This window comes from Equus caballus, chromosome 6 (genome assembly GCF_041296265.1).
Source record: "Equus caballus isolate H_3958 breed thoroughbred chromosome 6, TB-T2T, whole genome shotgun sequence".
NCBI lineage: Eukaryota > Metazoa > Chordata > Mammalia > Perissodactyla > Equidae > Equus > Equus caballus.
This window is the reverse complement of record NC_091689.1, coordinates 18,625,434-18,646,463: the sequence shown is the minus strand read 5'-3', so window position 1 is coordinate 18,646,463 and position 21,030 is coordinate 18,625,434. Positions and strand designations below refer to the sequence as shown.

The window sequence follows — 21,030 nt, the reverse complement described above, 5'->3', positions numbered from 1 at the left end:
GGTAGGGGTTTGCAGCTCAGAAGAGCGATCTGGTAACTGAAGCCAAGGGAATAAGTGAGGTTCCTGGTGATGGCAGAGTAAAGAAAAGAGGGTTAGAACAGAGCCTTAGAGAACAGTGACATTTAACTGGGAGGCAGACATCGATGAGCCCACAGAGGAGAACCTGAAGGAGTGGTCTGGAAGGAAGCACAACTCTGGATAGTCCTTAAGTCCAGGGAAGAGCTTTGCAAAGAGGGCATGGTCAGCAGCGCCAAGGGCCCCTGGGGGACCAGTAAGACACACCTGGGCTTGTCTGACCAGAGGCAGGCCCATAGCTGTCAGGAGAGCTGAATTTTTTGTCCCTCCATCTCAAAAACTGATCTTTTCTCCATTCTCCATCCCCACCCAATGTCAGGGCCAGAGGAAGGAGAACAGTATCATGAAAGCAGTGTGATAAACTGGAGAACACCAAAGATCAGGATCACTGCCCACCAGCTCGTGAGGTCAACGTCTTTAACGTCCTCACCAGCTGAGCGAGACACATCCACACAGGCTCCCCTCTATTGTTCTTCCCAGAGGCTGCTTACAACGGAAGAGCTTTTCATTCTCATTTGCTCTCTTTCCTTTTTTTTTTTTTGAGGAAGATTAGCCCTGAGCTAACTGCTGCCAATCCTCCTTTTTTTTGCTGAGGAAGACCGGCCCTGAGCTAACATCCATGCCCATCTTCCTCTCCTTTATACATGGAACGCCTACCACAGCATGGCTTGCCAAGCTGCGCCATGTCCGCACCCAGGATCCGAACCAGTGAACCCTGGGCTGCTGAAGCGGAATGTGCGCACTTAACCGCTGTGCCACCGGGCCAGCCCCTCATTTGCTTGATCTCTAGTTCAGTTGTTACTTGGGGAAAAAATCACAAACTCCTTCTCTGTAATTAGGAGGATTACTTGGGGAAGATTTCTTAATAGAAAATTCCCCAGTGAGAACTTTCACTTATTTTTTTAAACCATATATGTTAGGTAAGGTTTAATCTAAAATGTAAATTATAATAATAATAAATCACAAAAATACTATTTTATCATGGAAGTACTAATTTGTCATTTCAGATAATCCAGGCCAAATAAAAATGCCTGGAATCTTAAAGGGAAAGTATACCATTTCACGGACGGAGGGGGAGGAGGAGGAAGAAGGAAGTAGAAAATGAAGATTTTAATAAAATAAAAGCCATGGGCTCTTTTACTGAAAAAAAAATAAAGATGCCAGGGTAGAGGGAAAGGATAAGAACAGGTACTTGTGTATTAGCTAGATGTGTGTAAACGGGAACGCGAACAAGGTACAAAAAGTAAAACAGTAAGGAACTCATGGCCCTACCAGTGACCTATGATTAAAGATCACCACACAGCAGACCGTATTTGTGTTATGTGACTGATCATGTCCGGATTTCTCATCAGGTAAAACTCTGGGGGTGTATCCAGTCCCGAGTCTGGAGCGACACTGCAGCACAGGCCTGGAGAGCTCTGGAGCCAAACCGCCCGGGCTGGCCACTCCCTGGCTGTGTGACCTTGAACAAGAGATGTAACCTCCAAACCTCATTTCATCAGCAGCAAAATGGGCACGAATACAGTAACTCCCTCAGGGGACCTTCGGGAGGATTAAATGAGACAAAGCCCTCTCACAGGGCCTATGACACGCCAGAACACTGTACCATCTCACTAACTTAAAACCCGCCTCTCTCACGCTCAGCAATTCAGCTCTCCGCCATATTGTTTTGTTCCAGCCCAAAAAGACTAGACTTACATCACTAAAGGTCTCCAAGAGAAATTTGCCCCCTAGAAATACAAATATCTATTTCAGGTGGACAGAAATACTTTCCTTTAGTTATGAAAGTTATACAGGTTCTCTGTAGGAAACTTGTAAACTATACAAAAGAAAAGAATAAAAATTACTCACAAGCCTCTACACCCAGAGATAATAACTGAACATTTTAAGATATTTCCTGCCTTTTATGGGCACTGTTTCACCTAACTGAGACCATATTGATAACATAATGTTTATTCTTTTTCAATTTAACTTTATGATCATTTTCATGGATCAATAAAACTTTATAAACAATTTTAATGGCTGTAACAATAATAGTAACAGCTAACATTTTTCAGTACTTGCCATGTGCCAGGTACTGTTCTAAACATCTCATGCGTATCAGCACTTTTAATTCTCAACACAGTCTTAAGAGTCTGGTACTACAATAATCCCCATTTTACAGATGAACAAAACAGCTCCAATAAGAGATGCAGTCATTAGCCCAATGATATATAATACACCAGGAGGTCACAGGGGCAAGATTCAAACACAGCCCCAGGCTTGGGAGCTCCCACTCCTCACCACCTCACCCTCCATCTCTGTTCTGCCTGATTCATTCCCCTAATGCTGGGCATTCCGGTTGCTTCCTGTTTTCCAGTGTGATCAGCAATGCAGTAATGGACACTGTGATACAAGAATCTTTGTTCATGTCTTCTACAGAGCTCCAGAAGTAGAATTACTGGGCAAAGAACATGAATATTTTTACAAAAAATTTTGTATCAATTTATAATCCTCTCGGTAAGATTTCCACACTTATTTTGAAAAGCCCACACATAATGGATGCCATGGAATATAGTGAACAGCCTGACCAACTGTAATGGACAATTGCTAGATCTGTGGCTGATGAACACTTTTTATTTTTTTAAGTTTTTTTTTTGCTGGCTAGTATTTTAACAAAATCAATTGTTTTCAAAAATTTTAAAAATTAATTATTTTCAACACCAATAGTCTAGTTCTTATCTGTCACATGTGCCCCTTTATCCCTTTTGCCCTCCTCCCACCCCCTTTTCCTCTGGTAACCATTAATCTATTCTCCTTATCTATGTGTTTGTCTTGAGGAACACTTTTTAAACAGCTTCTGTACAACATGTTAATTTCCCACAGTAGCAGCCAGAATATTAGCATTCCCAGCCTCCCTTGCAGCTAGGGTGCAGGCAGGTGACCTAGATCCTGCTGATCAAATGCACCCATGTGAGACTGACTTGAAAGTGGGCAATGGGAAGAATCAGACACATGAGGAATACACATCTTTTCGACAGTTGGGGACAATGGCATCCAGGCCTTTGGTGACAGCAGAGGTAGAGTTTCTAGTGTGAGTGGTGGGCCCCAGGGTCATGGTGTAAGCTGCAGGGGTGGTATCACTCCTCTTGGCTGTGTGCCTCCTCTGCCCAGCTCCCTGGCTCTCCCAGAGACTCTGGGAGCCTTCACAAACAGCAGAGCATCTGGTCTGCCCCAGCCCTGGGCGGATGGCTGGGCTGGGCTTTAGCTTCCAGGGAGGAGCACCATGGCCGACAGTTAGCCTCGCCCTGGAAGCAGGCGGCTTTGGAATGGGCATGAGGGCAGCCCTATCCATCTGAACTGCTCTCCAGCCCCAGACCTTGGTGAACTCTTAAAGTTCAAATGAGCCTCAGGGTACTCATTTATCTTTTTCTCCTTTTTTTTTTTTTTTTGGTATTATTTTAAGACCATCATAATAGCCTTTGGTACTAATATAATTTTTATGTATTCTTCGTCATTTTCCACAAGCACACAAGTGCTTTACATGATTGCAAAAACAGAATTTTTATAATCTCATATTCTGCTTTTATCCCTCATTATACAATAAAATTTTTCCATAGTCTTATTGCTTTTCCTAATTATCATCTTCAATAGCTATTAATATTTTGAGCAAAAGAATTATAATTCCATTAGCAATTCCTCTATGTTCCGGTTTTTCACTAATGTAAAAATGTTGAAATGAGCATCTCTATGCATAGAGCTCTTCTCTGCACCAATAACCAAAGGAAAAGGAATTAATCCAAAATACGGAGGTTCTCCTGGTTTTTCCTATATAATACCAAATTTCTTTCCAAAAGGACTGTGCCAGTGCACAGTGCAAACGCCAGCATGGTCTGAGAACGTCGGCTCTGCCACCACTTTCCGGCACTGTGTATGAGCTGATGTGAGGGTGGTGAGATTATCGACAATGTTCTCCTCATTGTCTGGTTTCCTTTATTATTGTTATTTGCAAAAAGAATACACTACCTTTTATCAATCTAAAAACTTCCTCAAGGATAAGAGTGGAATGAGGGAAATTTCAGGGTTTTAGAAAAACTCTGTTGTGGCCATAACCTCCCTTAGGGCCTCTCTTACGAATAGTTAATAGGCAACTGCTTAGGTGATATGTCCAAAGGCTTCCTCAGCTCAGGCAACAAGGGCGCTCCTCCATTAGCTTATGACTTTGATCCCTGTTAAAACGCAAGTGGGAAGCTTAAGCTACTTATACCTTTTCCTAAGTGTTCCAAGTTTTCTTTCTAAAGTCAACTATTTCAGAGGCTGTCTAGAAACTTACGTCAGAAACTATAAAGGAAAATATTAACAGACTTGACTATAATTAAAGCTGTCATATGACCCAAAACACCATAATTAAAAGACAAGTAAAAAATTGGAGAAATAATTGTAATATATGTCAAAAGATTAATAGCCCCTAATTTCCCTTGTGATTTCTTCTTTGCTCCACAGGTGACTTACAAGTGTGTGGGAGCCAGCTTCCAAGATGGCCCCCAGTGATCCCTACCTCCTGGCATTCATGCTTCTCAGCAGTCCCCTCCCACACTGTACCAGGGTTGGTCTGCGTAACCAAGAGAATAAAAGGCATGGTAGTCACCCCTGAGATTAGGCTATAAAGGATACTGTGCCTTCCACCTTGCTCACTCTGCCTCTCTGGGCTCACTCACTCAAGGGGAAGTCAGCTACCGTGTAGAGAGAAGCCCTATGGAGAGGCCCATGTGGCAAGGAAATGAGGTCCCCAGCCAACAGCCAGCCACGTGAGTGAGCCTGGAGGCGGATTGTCCAGCCCTATCAAGTCTTGGCTGCCTGGGCTGAAGACGTGACTAAAATCTAATGAGAGATTCTTAGCCAGCACCATCCCGCTAATCTGCTCTCAAACTTCTGTCCTACACAACACTGTGAGAGAATAGTTTGTTTTTTTTGAGCCCTTAAGCTTTGGGGTAATTTATTACACAGCAATAGATAACAAACACAATAGTGCTGCTTAATTTCCAAACATTTTGGGATTTCCTAAATACCTTCTTATTACATTTCTGTTTTTCACCAACTTCCATCATTATTTATTCAACCTTTTCTCTGCCCCACTGCCTCTGTCTCCCCTCCTCCTGGGACTCCAGTTACACGTGTGCGAGCCCTCTGGCTCTGACTGCACAAGTCTCTGAGGCTCTGTCCCTTCTTCAGCTTTTTTCTCTTGGGCTTGGATGATCTCTAAGGTCGTCCTCCCTCATGTCCTACACCTACGGGTCTCTCCTGCCCACGTGGGCCCTGCCACTTTAATGCCTTCTCCACCCCGTCGCCCTGGATGTCTCTCTTCCGTGCTGCCTTTCACGCTCTGGGATTCCATGTCACCTCCTTTCTCTCTCTCTCCTCAGCCCATGTGTTTTCTTCCTTGTTCTCTGCCTTGGTTGACAATTCCTCTTTCACCTGATTGACCATAAGGCAGAAATTAATCAAGTTTATTTTCCCCTGTTCTATATGGAAAAAGCAGATTTTTGATTTAAAAGCAGTAGGCAATTAAGTTCCACTGTTTACTGTGACCACACAGAATGGTTCTTAAGTTTTTATCTCTGGCATAACTGTTCATGTAATTTTAGATGAACAATTAGAAGATTAAGCAATTCTTCTAAGTAAGCGAAACTTAAGCGGAAGAATATGTTTCATTGGTCTCAAACTGAATTTAGCCTGTGGCTTGACTGTGGAAATATATCTAATCCCTTCATCGTAGCACTTAATACGCACTCTGTTAACCTGATTTCACGTCGTAAGGAAAAAGGACAAAACTCCAATGGTTTCACTGTTTAGATCTACGAACATCTGTCATCTCAAAGCAAGATGCTAATCACCTGAGGCTTGTTTTATTCTTCCAATATAAGCTAATGTAAATGTAATGGAACAAATTGTAATTAGTAATGTAAATACATTATGGAAACACATTAAATGTGTTTTGTACTAACGTAAACACGTTAAATATTGAATTCACTATGTACCAACCAAACCAAGTACCAGACAGTTTCATCACCTTTATCAGCTTTTCTCTTCCATTTGGTTGCTATCAGAATATCTGCAGATTAAAAGAGTGTTTTGATTGTGCCAGTTCTCAGTTCTGCCACAATTCCTCCAGGAATCCGGGAGGTGAATTTGAGTGATGATTTTTTTCCATTTCATCATTTTCCTGCTAAGTTTCTCCTACTACGAAATCCATAAGCATTCCCTAAGCCCCAAATTAAAATGGGTCATTTAAATTAAAAAAAAAAACAATGTCTTCAGCTTTCCAAAAATAAATCCTTCTGGGAACTTTCTAACACTGTGGTTGTTAATCATTTAGGAGCTAGGAATCCCTTGAGAATCTGATAAAAGCTACAGACTCTCTCCCCAGAAAACTGCAAATAAGTAAACGGCATACAACTTCAGGGAGTTCATAAACTATCTGCAGCCGTCGCACGGAGCCCAGCCCAGGAACTCCTTGCTCTCCAGCTTCTGAACTGTGGCACTGATAGAAGCTTACACATTTACTTTCTTACCATTGCTCTTGCTTCCTCACGAATGGATGGAATAGAAAGAATGCTGTACAAAGCTCCATTCACATATGGCTGTATCTTTAAGGGGAGAAAAAACAGTCATTTGCAAGTTCTCAAATATTATGCAACTCAATGATCAAACACTACACTTGAGAACAATCTGGCTAACAGGAGAGTGAGCATTACCCTCTTCACAGCTCTCCTGAGCTCTAGGATGCATAACAGACATCTCCATTTGCATGTTCCAGTGACAGCTACAACTAAAAGTTCAAAACCAAGTTCATCATTCCCTCCCAAAGCTTAGTTTCATTGCCTAATTAATGTCATCCTGATCACTCAGCCTAGAACCTCTGGAGTTATCACTGATTCCTCTTTTTACTCTCCAATGTCAAGTCTCCAAGCTATCTTCAACAGGGACCCTTCTTTTCCATATGCACTGCTACTGTCCTTGTTCAGGTATCATCGTCCATGACCTAGGCCACATCACATCTCCAAATGAGTCTCTCTGCCTTCGATGATCACCCTTTAATCCAACTATCGTATCACTGCCCAAATTCTACAACATGGGCCAAATCATCCTTCTCCCTACCTCAGAAACTTTCCACAGGGCCTAGCTGGAAAGTCCTAACTCTTTAGTATAATACTCAGGAACATTCAACGTTTGGCCTCTAAATCATCTCCCTCTGCTCCTCCTTTCCTGCCACCGTGAAGTTCACACTGCACAGATTCCACCCTACTTAAGGGACTTCTCCCTCAACACACACACCCCCCCACACACCTTGACCTGGTTCTAGCACTTCACCTTACTGGGAATGCTCTTCCCACGTGTGTCTAACTGGAAAGCTATGATTCATCCTTTAAAACTCAGCTCAGACATCTCATAGGGAGCCTTTTCCTAACCCCCTACACAGGGTCCACTCTGCTTCCTGCATCCCTGCACGAACGCACTGGATTCAGTGAATTTTTAAATTTATACTTATGTCTCACCTATTATGAGCACTTCAAGGACAGGACCCATGTTTTACTCACACAGGCAACCCCGACGTTAAGCCTGAACAGGATGTGGTACACAGCAGGCGCTGAATAAATGAGAGCTCTCTTTGAGCAGAGGTGTGCTGCATCCTCTCCCCAGCAATGGAGGAGGGCTCCTCTCCCACCACCCTTTCCAGCAATGGACTTTATTATCATTTTTAATTTTTGCTAATCTAATGGGTTAAAAAAAATCCTATAGTTGTTTTTATTTTCATTTCCCTGACTCTAGAAAAATTAAACATCTTTTCATGTTTATAGGCCATCGAGATTTACTATTCTATAAATATCCTTTCCTCTTTGTTTCCTGGTGGCTTTTTTTCTGTTTGACTTTTACTTATCAATTTATAGGAGCTCTTCATATATTAGGGATATTAAACTTTTGTCAGAGGTGACGCACATTTTTTTTTCAGGGTATTGTTTGTTTTTTGACTTTGATTACAGCATCTTTTTCCATACAAATAATTTACTGTTCACATAGTCAAATACATGCATCTTTTTCTTTATAGCTTCTGGGTCTTGTCTGTCAAGACCATGACTATCTCATACAGTATACATGCATACAGTATACATGATATAAATGATACATAGGTATCATTTATTTGTGCAGCAAACACATTTCTAGGCTCTAAAATACATATTGGTAGATTTTCCAGCTCATTTTCAAAGCAAATGCATTGGAAACAGTTAATGCCAAGATTTGAATCCTTTGGTCTATTCAGTTTTCAGAGCGGACACACTGGTTCCAACACTTGAAACCAACCTAATTAGACGCCAGAACATACTTCCCATTGGGCTCAAGTGCCTGAGTTGAATACAATGGACAGCAGAGCTCACTCAGGTGTAGAAGAAGTTAAGAGCTCGCTGACTTTAAAACACAAAAGGCACAGCACACGCTGTAACAGGCACCACTCGCTAACGCAGCCCACGCCGCCCGGCTGACGGGCCGGGGACGGAGGACGCGGGAGAAATGCACGGAACCCAACGCAGGGGCCCAGCCGTGCTCAGGCCCGTCCTGCTAACAGACCCCTGCACCTGATGGGGTGAAAGAGGCCAGACTTCTGCCGAGGTTTTGGCTTCAGGTGCAAAGTGATGCCATGGTTTCCGCAAAGGCATTTGCAGAAAGCAGGTGAGAGAATTATCACATCGTTTATTAGTTTTTGTTAATTAGTTTGCTAGACCTCTATTTTATTTAAAAAGGGCTTGCAAACCATGGGCTAGACAATGGAGAAGATCGCACCAGTGTTGGGGACAATACCAGTATAAGAAGAAGGTAGAACAGCCATTTTGCAGGACAGTTGGGCACTACTCTGCCCTGAGGCTGACGCACAGGTGAGCCGGCAGAGACAACTGTCTCTGCTGCCCAGGAAAGCTCTGCGCAGGCCCTCGTGGGGCAAGTTCGCGACATCCACTGAGGACCGCTGTGGCAGCACAGAGCTGGAACCAACTGAAGTGGCCACGCCCGGGGACTGGATATTAAATGGGAGGGCTGCAAACAAGGGTCACTTTGCAGTAGTGACAGTTAAGGAGCTAGATGTATATAAAGCAACAGAAAGATCCGAAAAACACAGAGAAAAAAGTAAGAAGGAATGCTACAATGCAATCCTATTTCTACAAATTAAATATATCCACACACACCCACACGCAATATCAGATAAATTTGCAGGCTACATGCACATCCACAGACACATATTAAACATAACAGAAGAGTGCCAACCTGGGGGGAAGAATGAAGCAGAGAGAGATGATAAGGAGAGAAAAATAATGCATGAGAGGGAGCTAGCACAGGTCAGTGAGGGCAGGGCGCTAGTAAATGGGGAGTGGAGGAACAGCTTCCTGCTTCTGAGCCCCAGAATTTAAAACTTAGAAAAGCTTTGAAGTAGCTTACACAAACACTTGGAGGTGGCAGAGTGCAGTAACCATCTTGGGCCAGCCCTCCCCCAAGCCCAGGACTAGCAGCGAAGACTGAGTACCTCGTGGTTTTCGTGGCCGAGCAGATCTGAAAGAACTTTCAGCACGAGGCCTGCCACCTTGGCACACATGTTCTTCCCTTCAGGAAAACAACAAAACAAAACATAACCTGACTAAACTCAGAAGCACCGTTGCAAGTCAAGCAGACTTGAACACAAATCTTGGCTCCTCTGCTTATGAGCTGTGTGACCTTGGGTGAGTCACTAAACCAATCTGGGCCTCAGTTTCTTCCTCTGGGATTCCTTAGGGATTATTAATATTGACCTCACAGGCTAGTGTAGAATTCAGTAACTCAGTATAGGCTGGCATACTCCGAGTGCTCAGTAAATGGCGGTGGTTATTATTATGCACGCAGAGCACAGAGCTACTCATTGGAGTGAGAGCACCACATACTATAAGCAGAGTTCTACCTCCCAAGTGCACATGCCATCATCATGCTAATCACACAGGTACTTTAGTAATTCTGAACATCATCATAACAATCATTGCAAATAAACAGATGATCATAAGAAAAGCTGACAATAATCTGATAAATGTTTTAAAGCTAGGACATTTGCATATGCTATTTTTTAAAAGAGGGAGATTGAAATAACAGTCATTCATTCGACAACACACAGTTAGGCAGTTCAGATGACAAGGCACCCAAGGGTGAGGAAGCTTCTAACAAACACCCTGGAGCTATGTATCCAGGGGCCCCTCTTCTCCCTGTACTGGGCTGCTCAGATGGAGGTCAGCCAGAGGCTGGATGTGGCACTTCTTCTAAAGAGGCTTCTTGCATCCCAGGTAACAGATCATTTAAATGGGATGGCACCTGTACAAAGCTAAAATCACTACTTTTATTGATCAAGGACATAAATGACTTTAGATGTTCCCCAGAGAAGCTCCACTTCCAGGGGGTGGAGTGAGACATGACTGTGATTAACAGCAGGGAGCAGGTTATCTTTGCTCGGCCACCAACTGAGTCCTGTAGAACCTTGGGAACATACTTCTCTGTCTTCAGATAAAACGGATCGTAATTCTTAACTTCCGATCTTTGAGTAATGCAATGAAGATGAGGAAAAATGTAAACTAATTTAATTTCCTCTTAATGTGGGCACTGCATATATATAAAATACTCTTTCCAAAGCCAGAACGGTATTTTGGCTTCCGGGATGCAACAGCTTTATACCTAGTTGGAAATGCTTTACACTCTGTTTTCAGTTTTCTATGAGGGAAACTAAAGGCAAACCACATCAGGCTCATTGGTACTCCAGATTCAAGGGTCAGGATCTCTTCCCCTCCCCACATGGGAGCCAAGGGGCGGGCGCTGAGGCTGGGAGACCTGCGCTCCGGAGGCAGAGGTTCATGAGCAGAGCCACCGAATACTCCAGCGTGTAGTCAGACAGGCAGTCGGGGTCCTTCAGAATATCAATGAGCCAGAAGATGAGGCCATCTCGAATCATCGCTGTCTGCAGCGGGCGCCTGGGAAGAAAACACCTACAGGTAAATCACAGCTGGCAGGAAACTTTTCACCCAAGAGTATGGAGTAATGCGACTGCATTCAGAAGTGACAGAGTCCCCGGAAGACAGACTCTGCGGAATATCTTATTGTCAGACCCACACAACTGAAACAACAACAATAAACTCTACACCCACCTCAGGGACATTAATGGTTTAAAGAAAGATACGGCAGGAAGGAGACCTTCTACTTTGAAAGTTTCCTTTTCAATATTTAGAATTAGCAGGATATTATTTCAAATATTTAATAACTATTTATTGATAGCTTTTGTTTACTTAACCCAGGAAACAGAGTCATAGAAATAATTCATTGACAAACAATTTTTACCTAAATTCTAGCCTATATAATCCAGCATAGGCACTTTGAGCTGCGTAAAAACAAAAAAAAAAGAAAAGGAAAAAACTAGCTCAATACCATTTTGATTCAGATCTCTGTAGAGCAAGGGTAATTTAATAACCTGAGTAATATAATTTATATCGAATTTATTTTCCACCCAAGGTCTAGGTGTAAAATCTTACAAAATCCAATGGCTCATCAAAGTGTGTTATAGTAAATGTCATCACGTCAGTCTTAAGAATTGACGAGACTAAGCATGGTATCACCATGAGAAGTCATCTGAATTCTTTGAAAATCAAACAGCATGGTGGAACCACCACTGTGCATCTCCTAATGAACAGGTTATGGTAAACCTATCACCAAGGACAGTAACTGTTCATGCTATTCTTAAACACAACACCCACCTGATCAATGTAATTTATTAGAATACAACAAAGACTACGCTCTTTTGGTAAGCCTTGCTACTTTCTACATTCATCGTAGAGACTCTGGAAAACTGCAAAAACATCAAGCACATTTCTAGAACAGAAAAGCTTAAATTACTGTTTGAAGGAAAATAAAAAATTGGCAGTACGGTAAATATCTGCATTACCAGGCAGAAGTATTTCTTCACCATATCTTAACTCTGTTACTATAGTTATTGAATTTCTAAAAGTTTTCCAAATACATTCAACATCAAGCTTAATTATCTTTATAAACAAACAGAAAGGAAGTGTTCATATGATCTGAGGAAGTAAAATCTGTGGAGATTACTTAGTTCTTTTCAGTTCATATTGTTAAATAAGAAATTTTCATCAGCAGGGACCTGGCAAATAGGAACTACACACCTACAGCTTTCCCTCACTAAACATTTACCCACTTAGAACACATCACTTTACAGGCTTCAGGTCATCAGTAAGAGTCAGTCAAATGTCAACCACATCTGATGGGAAGAAAGTGTGTTCAGAGGAGGACTGGCAGAAAAAGCTGAGGACTCAAGGTACTAAAATTCTTAATAAAGTCAAAGAGAAAGTGAGGTGGTCATAAGGGAACATGGATGCTGGAAGAATTAGCATATGACCCAGCAATTCCACTCCTAGATACCTACCCAGGAGAAAGGAAAATATACATCCACACAAACACTTGTATGCAAACGTTCATAGTGGCACTGTGCACAGTAGTCAAAAAGTAGAAACGACCCTCATATCCAAAGTACTGATATGTGCTACCACATGGGTGAACCTCAAAAGCATCATACCAAGTGAAAGAAGCCCGTCACAAAAGAACACATGTCATATGATTCCATATGAAATGTCCAGTACGGGTAAATCCACAGAAAGCAGAGTGGTGGCTACTTGGGGCGAGGGGTAGGAATGAGGAATGACTGTAAATAGGCAAGAAGTTCCCTTTTGGGATGATGGAAATGTTCTAAAATTAGATTGTGGGAATGGTCACACAACTCTGTAAATATAGGACAAATCACTGAATTGTAGACTTCAAATGGGTGAACTTTTTGGTATGTAAAGTACATCTCAACAAAGCCGTCAATTAAAAAACAAAGCTCTCGGAAGACATCAGATCTGGTTCAAGGAGAGGTGTCTGATTTTCAAATTTCTGAAGTGGAGCAGTTCCAAGGCATGACAGGGTCCAGGCTGAGGCTACAGGGAGGCTCGCTGGGATGTATGGAGGCTCCAACTCTGCCTTCTGCAGAAGTCACACCTACTCTCCTTGTGCATCTATGTGCACATCCCCCACAACGGACTGTGAGCAACTTGAGGGCTGAGGCTCTCAGGTTTCATTCATGTGTATAGCTCCAAACCTTGCACATGGCCTCAGACACAACCTAGCACCTGGTCAGCACTGCATGATGTTCATTAGGAGAATATAACAGTGCTTTAAAAATGTCTTCCTCCTGGGCTAGCCTGGTGGCCGAGTGGTTAAGTTCACGTGCTCTGCTTCCATGGCCCAGTGACAACCCAAGAGACAGACCTGGGCATGGACCCAGCACTGCTCACCAAGCCATGCTGAGGTGGCCTCCCACATAGCAGAACTAGAAGGACTTACAACTACAATATACAACTATGCACTGGTGGGCTTTGAGGAGAAGAAGGAAAAAAAAAGATTGGCAACAAATGTTAGCTCAGGGCCAATCTTCAAAAAAAAGCAAAAGTCTTCCTCCATCCACAGCAGCCTTGAGCAGGATGGTTTAGAGGATTAGAGATACGCTTTCTAGCTCTATCTTGGAAAGTCACCCAACCTCTCCTAAGCGCTGGCTGAAAAAATACCATTTGCCTCTTGGGTTGTCTCTGGGACTGAATAAGCACAAACCAGTGTTTAAAAAAAAAAAAATTTGATTTCACAGGAGCTGCCATAACGTATTGCACGGTTAGCACCTGAGGCTGAACTTCTGCAAGGCCCCAAGAACATTCTCCCGGGTGATGATGTCCTTGTCTTCCTCCTTCAGCCTCTCCTCCAGCATCCGCAGCACCTTTGTGCTCTGGGCTAGGTAGAGGCGACCTATTAATAAATCAGAGATGAACAAGTGAGAAAGGGAAAGAATTCATCTTGTGTTAAGTTCATGCTCCAAAACCACTTTCTATGAAAACTTTGCATACGACACATGTAGAGTTTGTATAATTTTATCTTCTAAAGAACTTATTAAAACATATTTCTCCTGCGAAGTTGGTTTTAATGAACAGAAAACCACTCTTCGTGTACTCTAAACGTAGTTCATCACTATGTTCTTATGCGTAGCAGTGTCCTTTATTTACCTGAAATGTTGAACCCAAAAGTCAGGTCCATGAGGAGAAAGGGTGTGGGGAATCTGGGTGAGATGAGCCCCTTAGTCGCTACAATAGAGGCAGCCAAGTAGTGCTTTCTGGCCACGCTCCTTGATCCTTCTAGATATGCCCATGGCCTGGAGAAGAAGTTGGGCACTATATCTGGGACCCTATTTATAAGCCTAGAATTGTCACTAGCCTGTTGTGGACTTCTTGACACTGACAATGTTAATTCCATATGTAAATTTCAACAGTCTTATATGAATGGTCCCTGGCACATACCTGGCTTGTGATAAATATGTGCTAAATGGACGGAAGAACGGACAAGTGAATGAATGAACAAACTTTTGGAGTATAGTATATTCATAATTTGAAAATTCCCCTTATCCAGGTTAAAAAGAGATTAAACATATTAGAACTTAAGAAATATGATGGCACTTTGTAAAATCATTTCGAATTCAGTTATGGTGACGTGTTATTTTTGGAATTTTCGAATCCTCTAGATTTAAGAGGTAATAGTCCTTCGAAGGAAACGGTACAGTGCTTATTTGGATCAGCTTTAATTGTTTCACCAAAATAAAACCAGAAGGCTTACAAAACAAGCTCCAAAATCATCAAAATTTGGTCTGACATAAACTACAGCAACATGACAACTAATTTTCACAAAAGACCTTAGAGGCATTAAACTGTAATAAACTGAGGGAACATATGTCATCTCTAATAAATTTGGGGAAGAACATCCATTCTCAAAGGAAAAAACACATCAGTAAGACCTGGCTCTTCTTGAAGAAAGATGACATCTTACCTTCTGCCAGGGAGGCAAAGGCGTTGATGAGCCTGGCCATGTACTGCCGCACCACCTCACTCCTGGAGTGCAGCAGCTGCAGCACGCCCCTCTGTGGGGAAGAACGGCCAAGTTACAGAAAAGTGAGACATAAACATACGTCTCCTCTATGGGTCTGGTCTTCTCTTCCTCTGGGTGAATTTATTAGAGGTGAAATAAACAGAATAAAGCCAAAAATTTCATCTGGAAATCTTGATTTCCAACTGATTATTTCTGAGGGTTTATAAAAATAAGTTATTCAGACTCCTAAATTAAAAGAATTAATTATAGAAAGCACTTAGAACAGGGACTGACACAAGGAGGCAACACTGTTGCTATTATTGTTGCTTATGTTTTTCCGGGTTAGAACGACAGATCCAACGCATACATCTAGTTCTGCTCCCTCCAAACAACAGTAGAACTACAGTAAATGGATTTTTAAAAGAGACACAAATTCTCAAGGACAGAGAGAACCGCACAAGAAACTATAACAACACAATTCTGGAATCAGGAATGCAGGATCGCAACAGACCTAGCAGACACACGAATGCCAAACAGGCAACAAGAGATTGCCCAATTTACATCACTTAGTCCTCAAAAGGCTCAAGAACTGGGCAAAATAAAGATGAACGAACGAAAGCTGTTAAAGAAGCAGCTGTATCCCAGTCCAGTGGCTCCTGCACGCCTCCCACCCAGGTCTGGGTGCGCTCTCTTTGGAGGGTAACACAAAGGGTCTCTGCATGGGGGACACCAGGCACAGGTGAGCAAGGCTTCCACTCCACAATGGAGAGGGGCAGCGCCTAAATGCAGAGTGAACGCTGAACAGAGAGCCACCCCCATGCCTCTTCCCCTTCCTGGCTCCCAGAACACTGGCAACCAGACCCTTACCGTCTAAGCAGGAGACCAGAAGACACTTCTTGGAGGAAAATGACCAGCCCAAGGGAAAGAACTAGAGATCCTGAAACAAAGGTTCCTAACAGATGGCCACCCGGATCCCCCTCAGTGGAGCTCATGTCTAGAGGCCCTACTCTCATCCTCAGAACTTCCACTCGGCTTTTCAGTCCCCCATCTAAACATTAGGAGATAACCAAGGTCTACCAGAACCCTAAGGAAAGTTTCTAACCTGGAAAATAAAGCCAAAACAAATGGGCGGGGAGGCAACTTGCAGGAGGTGAGACTGTGCGGGGAGAAGAAAACTAAAAATAAACAAAAATTTGTCACTAATATCCTGAGAGACATAAGAAGCTATATTGTATCCCTGAAACAACAGAATGCTGTCAAAAATAAATGAGCTCTTGGGCCAGCCTGGTGGCACAGTGGTTAAGTTTGCACGCTCTGCTTCAGCGGCCTGGAGTTCGCCAATTTGGATCCTGGGCATGGACCTAGCAGAGCTTATCAAGGCATGCTGTGCAGGCATCCCACATATAAAGTAGAGGAAGATGGGCACAATGTTAGCTCAGGGCCAGTCTTCCTCAGCGAAAAGAGGAGGATTGGTGGTAGTTGTTAGCTCAGGGCTAATCTTCCTCAAAAAAAAAAAAAGGAGTTCTCCAAGTGCTAAGGCTGCACACTAAAGTTTGAGAAACACTTGGCTGGACAAACTAACTAACCAACCACTTCATTTCCTGACTGAAAGGGTCAATTTATTTTGGTGTCATGGTGACACGGCATGCATGTTACATAAGGAGGTTTCCTGTTCTGTAGATTCTCTGACATCTTAAGATAACTCCAGCAGGCCCCCAGATTATTATTATTATTATTTTTAAACTTTTTTTTGGTGAGGAAGATTCACCCTGAGCTAATATCCATTGCCAATCTTCCTCTTTTTTTTGGTGAGGAAGATTGGCCCTAAGCTAACATCTGTGCCAGTCTTCCTCTATTTTGTATGTGGGATGCCTCTACAGCATAGCTGATGAGTGGAGTAGGGCTGTACCTGGATCTGAACCCACAAACCCAGGCTGCTGAAGCAGAGTTCATGGAACTTTAACCACCTGGCCACAGGGCTGGCCCCACGTTATTGTTTTTTTTAAAGGAAAAAGCACTGGGGCCAGCCCGGTGGCATAGTGGTTAAGTTTGCATGCTCCAATTCGACGGCCCAGAGCTCACTGGTTCAGATCCCTAGCACAGACCTACACACCACTCATCAAGCCATGCTGTGGCAGCATCCCACAGACAAAACAGAGGAAGACTAGCACAGATTTAGCTCAGCAACAATCTTCCTCATCCAAAAAAAAGAAAAGAAAAGAAAAAAGCACTACCAATAAACTATAACAGGCCATCAACTATTAGATACACTCCAATTTCAGAGATGCCAAAGTGGGGAGGAAAAGCACATCTTAGATTCAATGGAATATGACAGCTCAGAAAGAATCAGTATTGAATTTGCTCTTTGAACCTGAGTTTCTAAGTCATAACCACATACTATTCAACTGCTTCCTACCTTATAGGCTGGTTTCAACGTCACTACAAATACAAACAGAAAGAAAAGGAAAAGAAGTCAAGAATTTGAGAGACTATTTCTCAAAATTAACTCTCCTATGGGAGCAATAAGACCACATTCAAAGAATAAACTGGCACTCAAAACTCCGGCCTGTCATCGCCTGTGCACCCAACAGATTAACGCGCCACTCAGCTTTCACAGGGCGCTGTTTCATCAGTGACCCTGAGACGTATTGATACTCCACTCAGCGCACACACACTGTGAAGCTTAACAACAGGGAGACAAAGAAGGTAGAGCATTCTGCATGAACATGCAACTCAAATAAGTGAAATGCAGTGTCTTCTCGATACATGCCATGTTCAAGATCTCGATCCTCCTCCCGTCCAGTGAAGTCTGGCGCCAGTAACAGGTAAGGGGGTGAGGAGTGAGGAGAATGACCATGTGTTGACTACTCTGTGCTGGGCCCTGGCTGAAGCACTTCCCACATGCGACCACATGCAGTCAGTCATCCCGACAACCTCATGAGGCAGGTGATGGCTCCTTCTCAGGGATGGGGAAGCTCCCTGAGACTGAGTGCCTTGCGTCATTGCCCACTGCATCATTGGACCTATCTGGTCCAAAGCTATCTACAAATAGTGTTAAAGACACACTTTAATTCAGGCAGACCCAGATGCAAAACACTGGAATTTGCTTACCTACCTTGCCCATCATAAGTCCTGCTGAGCTTGCAGACTCATGGTAGCAGTGGGAAAGAGGGGGCAATTTGAGAAAAGGAAAAACGGCAGAGAAGAGCTCCCGAGTTGACTCAAGCAGTTCTAACTTGTTCAGGACTCTTCATAGAGGTGAAAAGTGGGCCAGCGTCCAGAGTGAACAGCAGATCTCACTAGCTACAGGAGCTGCAGGCTAACATATGGTCACTGTGCTCAAAATACGCATAGAAATGGAAGCTTCCCCTTCTGAGATCGTCCCCTAGAGTGGAAGGCTCTGGCTGGGCTCTGGCCCACCTCTCACCCACCTGGCTGTGGCTATGACAGTCCAAGAGGTCGTTGCTGATGTACGCCTGCAGGACAGTCTCCCTCTGCTCTCCAGGATGGGACGTGGTCAAGCGCTAGAAGGAAGAAAAACGAAAGTAACAAGACCTAAGTCTGAACATGGAGAGAAATGTTAATATAGCAGGTATGTTTTAAATAGCAGTACCAGTAACTACACATTTTACCAAGCAAAATGAAAAACATCCAGCTGCGGGGCTACATATCCAGTCAACAAATCAAATAGCAAGAAATTACAATGTCAAACTTCCTAACAGGTGATATAGTAGTCAACTTATCCACAGGAGACCTCCAGGGAAGAGAGGCGGCAGATGCCTGGCTTGTTAAGTGTGCAGATAAGGGAGAGCTCACCAACACCTAGAGAGGGGTTTTTATAGGAAGGGGCTCAAGAGTTGAGTAGAAGGATAAGCAGATTATTAGCCGGCACAGGAGAGTGTGCCTTGTGAGGGATGGGGAAGTGTGGTCCAGCTCAGGGAGGTGCAAAAATACAGGGTGCATTTGAGTGGAGCTCCGTGGGGGAGGCACAAGGTAGGTTGTAGAGGGTTTTGAATGAACGCATTGCCAACAAATGAGACTTTATCCTATAGGGACGGATATAGCCGTACTGTGAATTCTGTGTGTGTACGTGTGTGTGTGCGTGCATGTGTAGGGGGTAAGCCAGGTAGAATTCTGTAGATTTTGAAAAGCTGTAAGTCTGTTCTATTGTGTTAAGTAAAAATTTACTTAATGTCTGTAGTGTTAATTAAAAGAAAAATGTTGTGTGGGGAGCATGTGAAATGTGTGTGTGCTTGTGCACGTGGGTGTGTACAGGTATGAGTTAGGATATAAGAAAGCCATGTAACTAACGTGAGCAAATGTCCTTGCTTTTCCAGGAAAATCTTACTAGATAAATGTCCCTGAGACCACAGGCCCTGCTCCGGCCAACGAGAAGCTGGATGTGTACAGAACAACGTGGTGGGGGGACAAGAAGAGCAACAGACCCCACAGAACTGAAAGGTGGAGGTCCCCAGAGGCAGGTGTTGCTGACAGATCAGATCCACAGCAGCCAAGAAGGGTGGCCTGAGGGAAGGGAGGACTATCTTAAAGGAGGGTGGTGCCAGGAGCGTCACATCTGGGCGCTGCCACCCTTCTCTTGAGTTCACTGAGGCTATTGCTGGGCTGGGGTGGAGGGGCGAGGGGCTGGAGCAGGGGCGCTGGCGGGGTCACAGACAAAGTGATAAGAAATATGTTTATTTTTCCTGGTTATTCTGTGACAGTGCCACTCACTCAGCAAAGGAATACCCTGTTTCCCCACGAGACTCGGCAGCATGGCCTGATAGGAAGTGCCAGCTGGACAGACTAAGAGCCCAAGAAAAGAAGGCTTTGGTAACTTGAGCAGAGAGAGGCTAATGTCAAGGGCAGGAATGGCCACTGGAGATTTCTCATGCTGCCCCACCCACTCTAGTCAACTGACACAAACAAAACCAGAGCAGATGTCACTGACTGACCACAGGACTCTTTCTGCTGATCCTGGACGCGTCCTCAGAGTACTCCTCAAGACCATATTCCAGGAAGCACTACCAACCATCAGAAGCGCAAGTGAGGAGACCTTTTCCTATCCAAAGATAGAGAAAGGCATTTTGATGCCAAGATACCCTGAAATTCGGGGATTCATGAAGGGGTTTGACACTATTAGAGGGTGAGTTAGAATGGATTGTTCAGGGAGAGAGCCAACCAGTGCTGGCTTAGGCCAGCAGTTCTCAAGGTATAGTCTGGGAAACCTGAAGGGCCCCCAAAACCCTTTCAGAGGGTCTACAAGGTCACAATTGTTTTCATAATAATACTAAGGTATGATTTGTCTTTTTTATGGTCAACCTCTCAGAGGCTCTATGAAGTATGTCACTGTGACAAATCAAATGCAGAAGCAGATATATGAGAATCCACCTGTCTTCCACTAAGCCAGACATTAAAGAAACTTGCAAAAATGTAAAACAATGCCACCCTTCTCACTAATTTTTTTTGGTTTGGAAAATAGTTATTTTTTATTAAAAATATGTTATTTATGTTATGTACTGGGTTTACTATTGTTCATCTTAAATGAATTAATAAATACATATTTCATGTTTCCTCATGTTGAAAAACATATTTCAAGTTTTAATTTCCAGTACTGTAAATGTTGGTACATAAAAGTCACATAAACAAAAGCTCTTTGGGCTCTTCTAATTTTTCAGAGTGTAAAGGGGTCTGAGACCAAAAAGTTTGAGAACCACTGAATTGTGATCAATCTGAAGACTGGGGAGAAAAGTAACAATTTAGACCAGGCTTTATTTCCCTTAAAGACTCGTTAATAAGTTTTCACCCTGGACGTCTGCTCCTGCGCCTGCATGGTACCACCTGAATACAGGGCTCTCTGTGGGCTTACACTGTGAGCATGACTCCGTGCTCTAACCCGTCGACCCCCACCAGCTGTGAGTGTGGCTCATGACCAGGAAAGGCTAGACGACATGGGCTATTTCCTGGGCCTTG

General features: G+C 43.4%; 1 protein-coding gene across 20 annotated transcripts in view; it reads right to left on the bottom strand.

The window, feature by feature from the left end:
- ARMC9 (armadillo repeat containing 9) overlaps positions 1 to 21,030 on the bottom strand; it is a 134,268-nt gene that overhangs the window by 65,551 nt on the left and 47,687 nt on the right. For 16 of the 20 annotated variants that reach the window (XR_011439531.1, XM_023642541.2, XM_070269444.1 and 13 more), the window contains 6 exons: positions 18,492 to 18,584; positions 15,022 to 15,112; positions 13,830 to 13,953; positions 10,945 to 11,084; positions 9,626 to 9,702; positions 6,627 to 6,701 (listed from right to left, as the gene is read on the bottom strand). Coding sequence is in view for 19 of the 20 variants with exons in the window: in XM_023642541.2 (XP_023498309.1) it covers positions 6,627 to 6,701; positions 9,626 to 9,702; positions 10,945 to 11,084; positions 13,830 to 13,953; positions 15,022 to 15,112; positions 18,492 to 18,584 (600 nt within the window). In the remaining variant the exon portion in view is untranslated. The remainder of the gene's footprint in view (positions 1 to 6,626; positions 6,702 to 9,625; positions 9,703 to 10,944; positions 11,085 to 13,829; positions 13,954 to 15,021; positions 15,113 to 18,491; positions 18,585 to 21,030) is intronic. The other 4 variants (XM_070269443.1, XM_070269445.1, XM_070269457.1 and 1 more) reach the window with 1 other exon arrangement.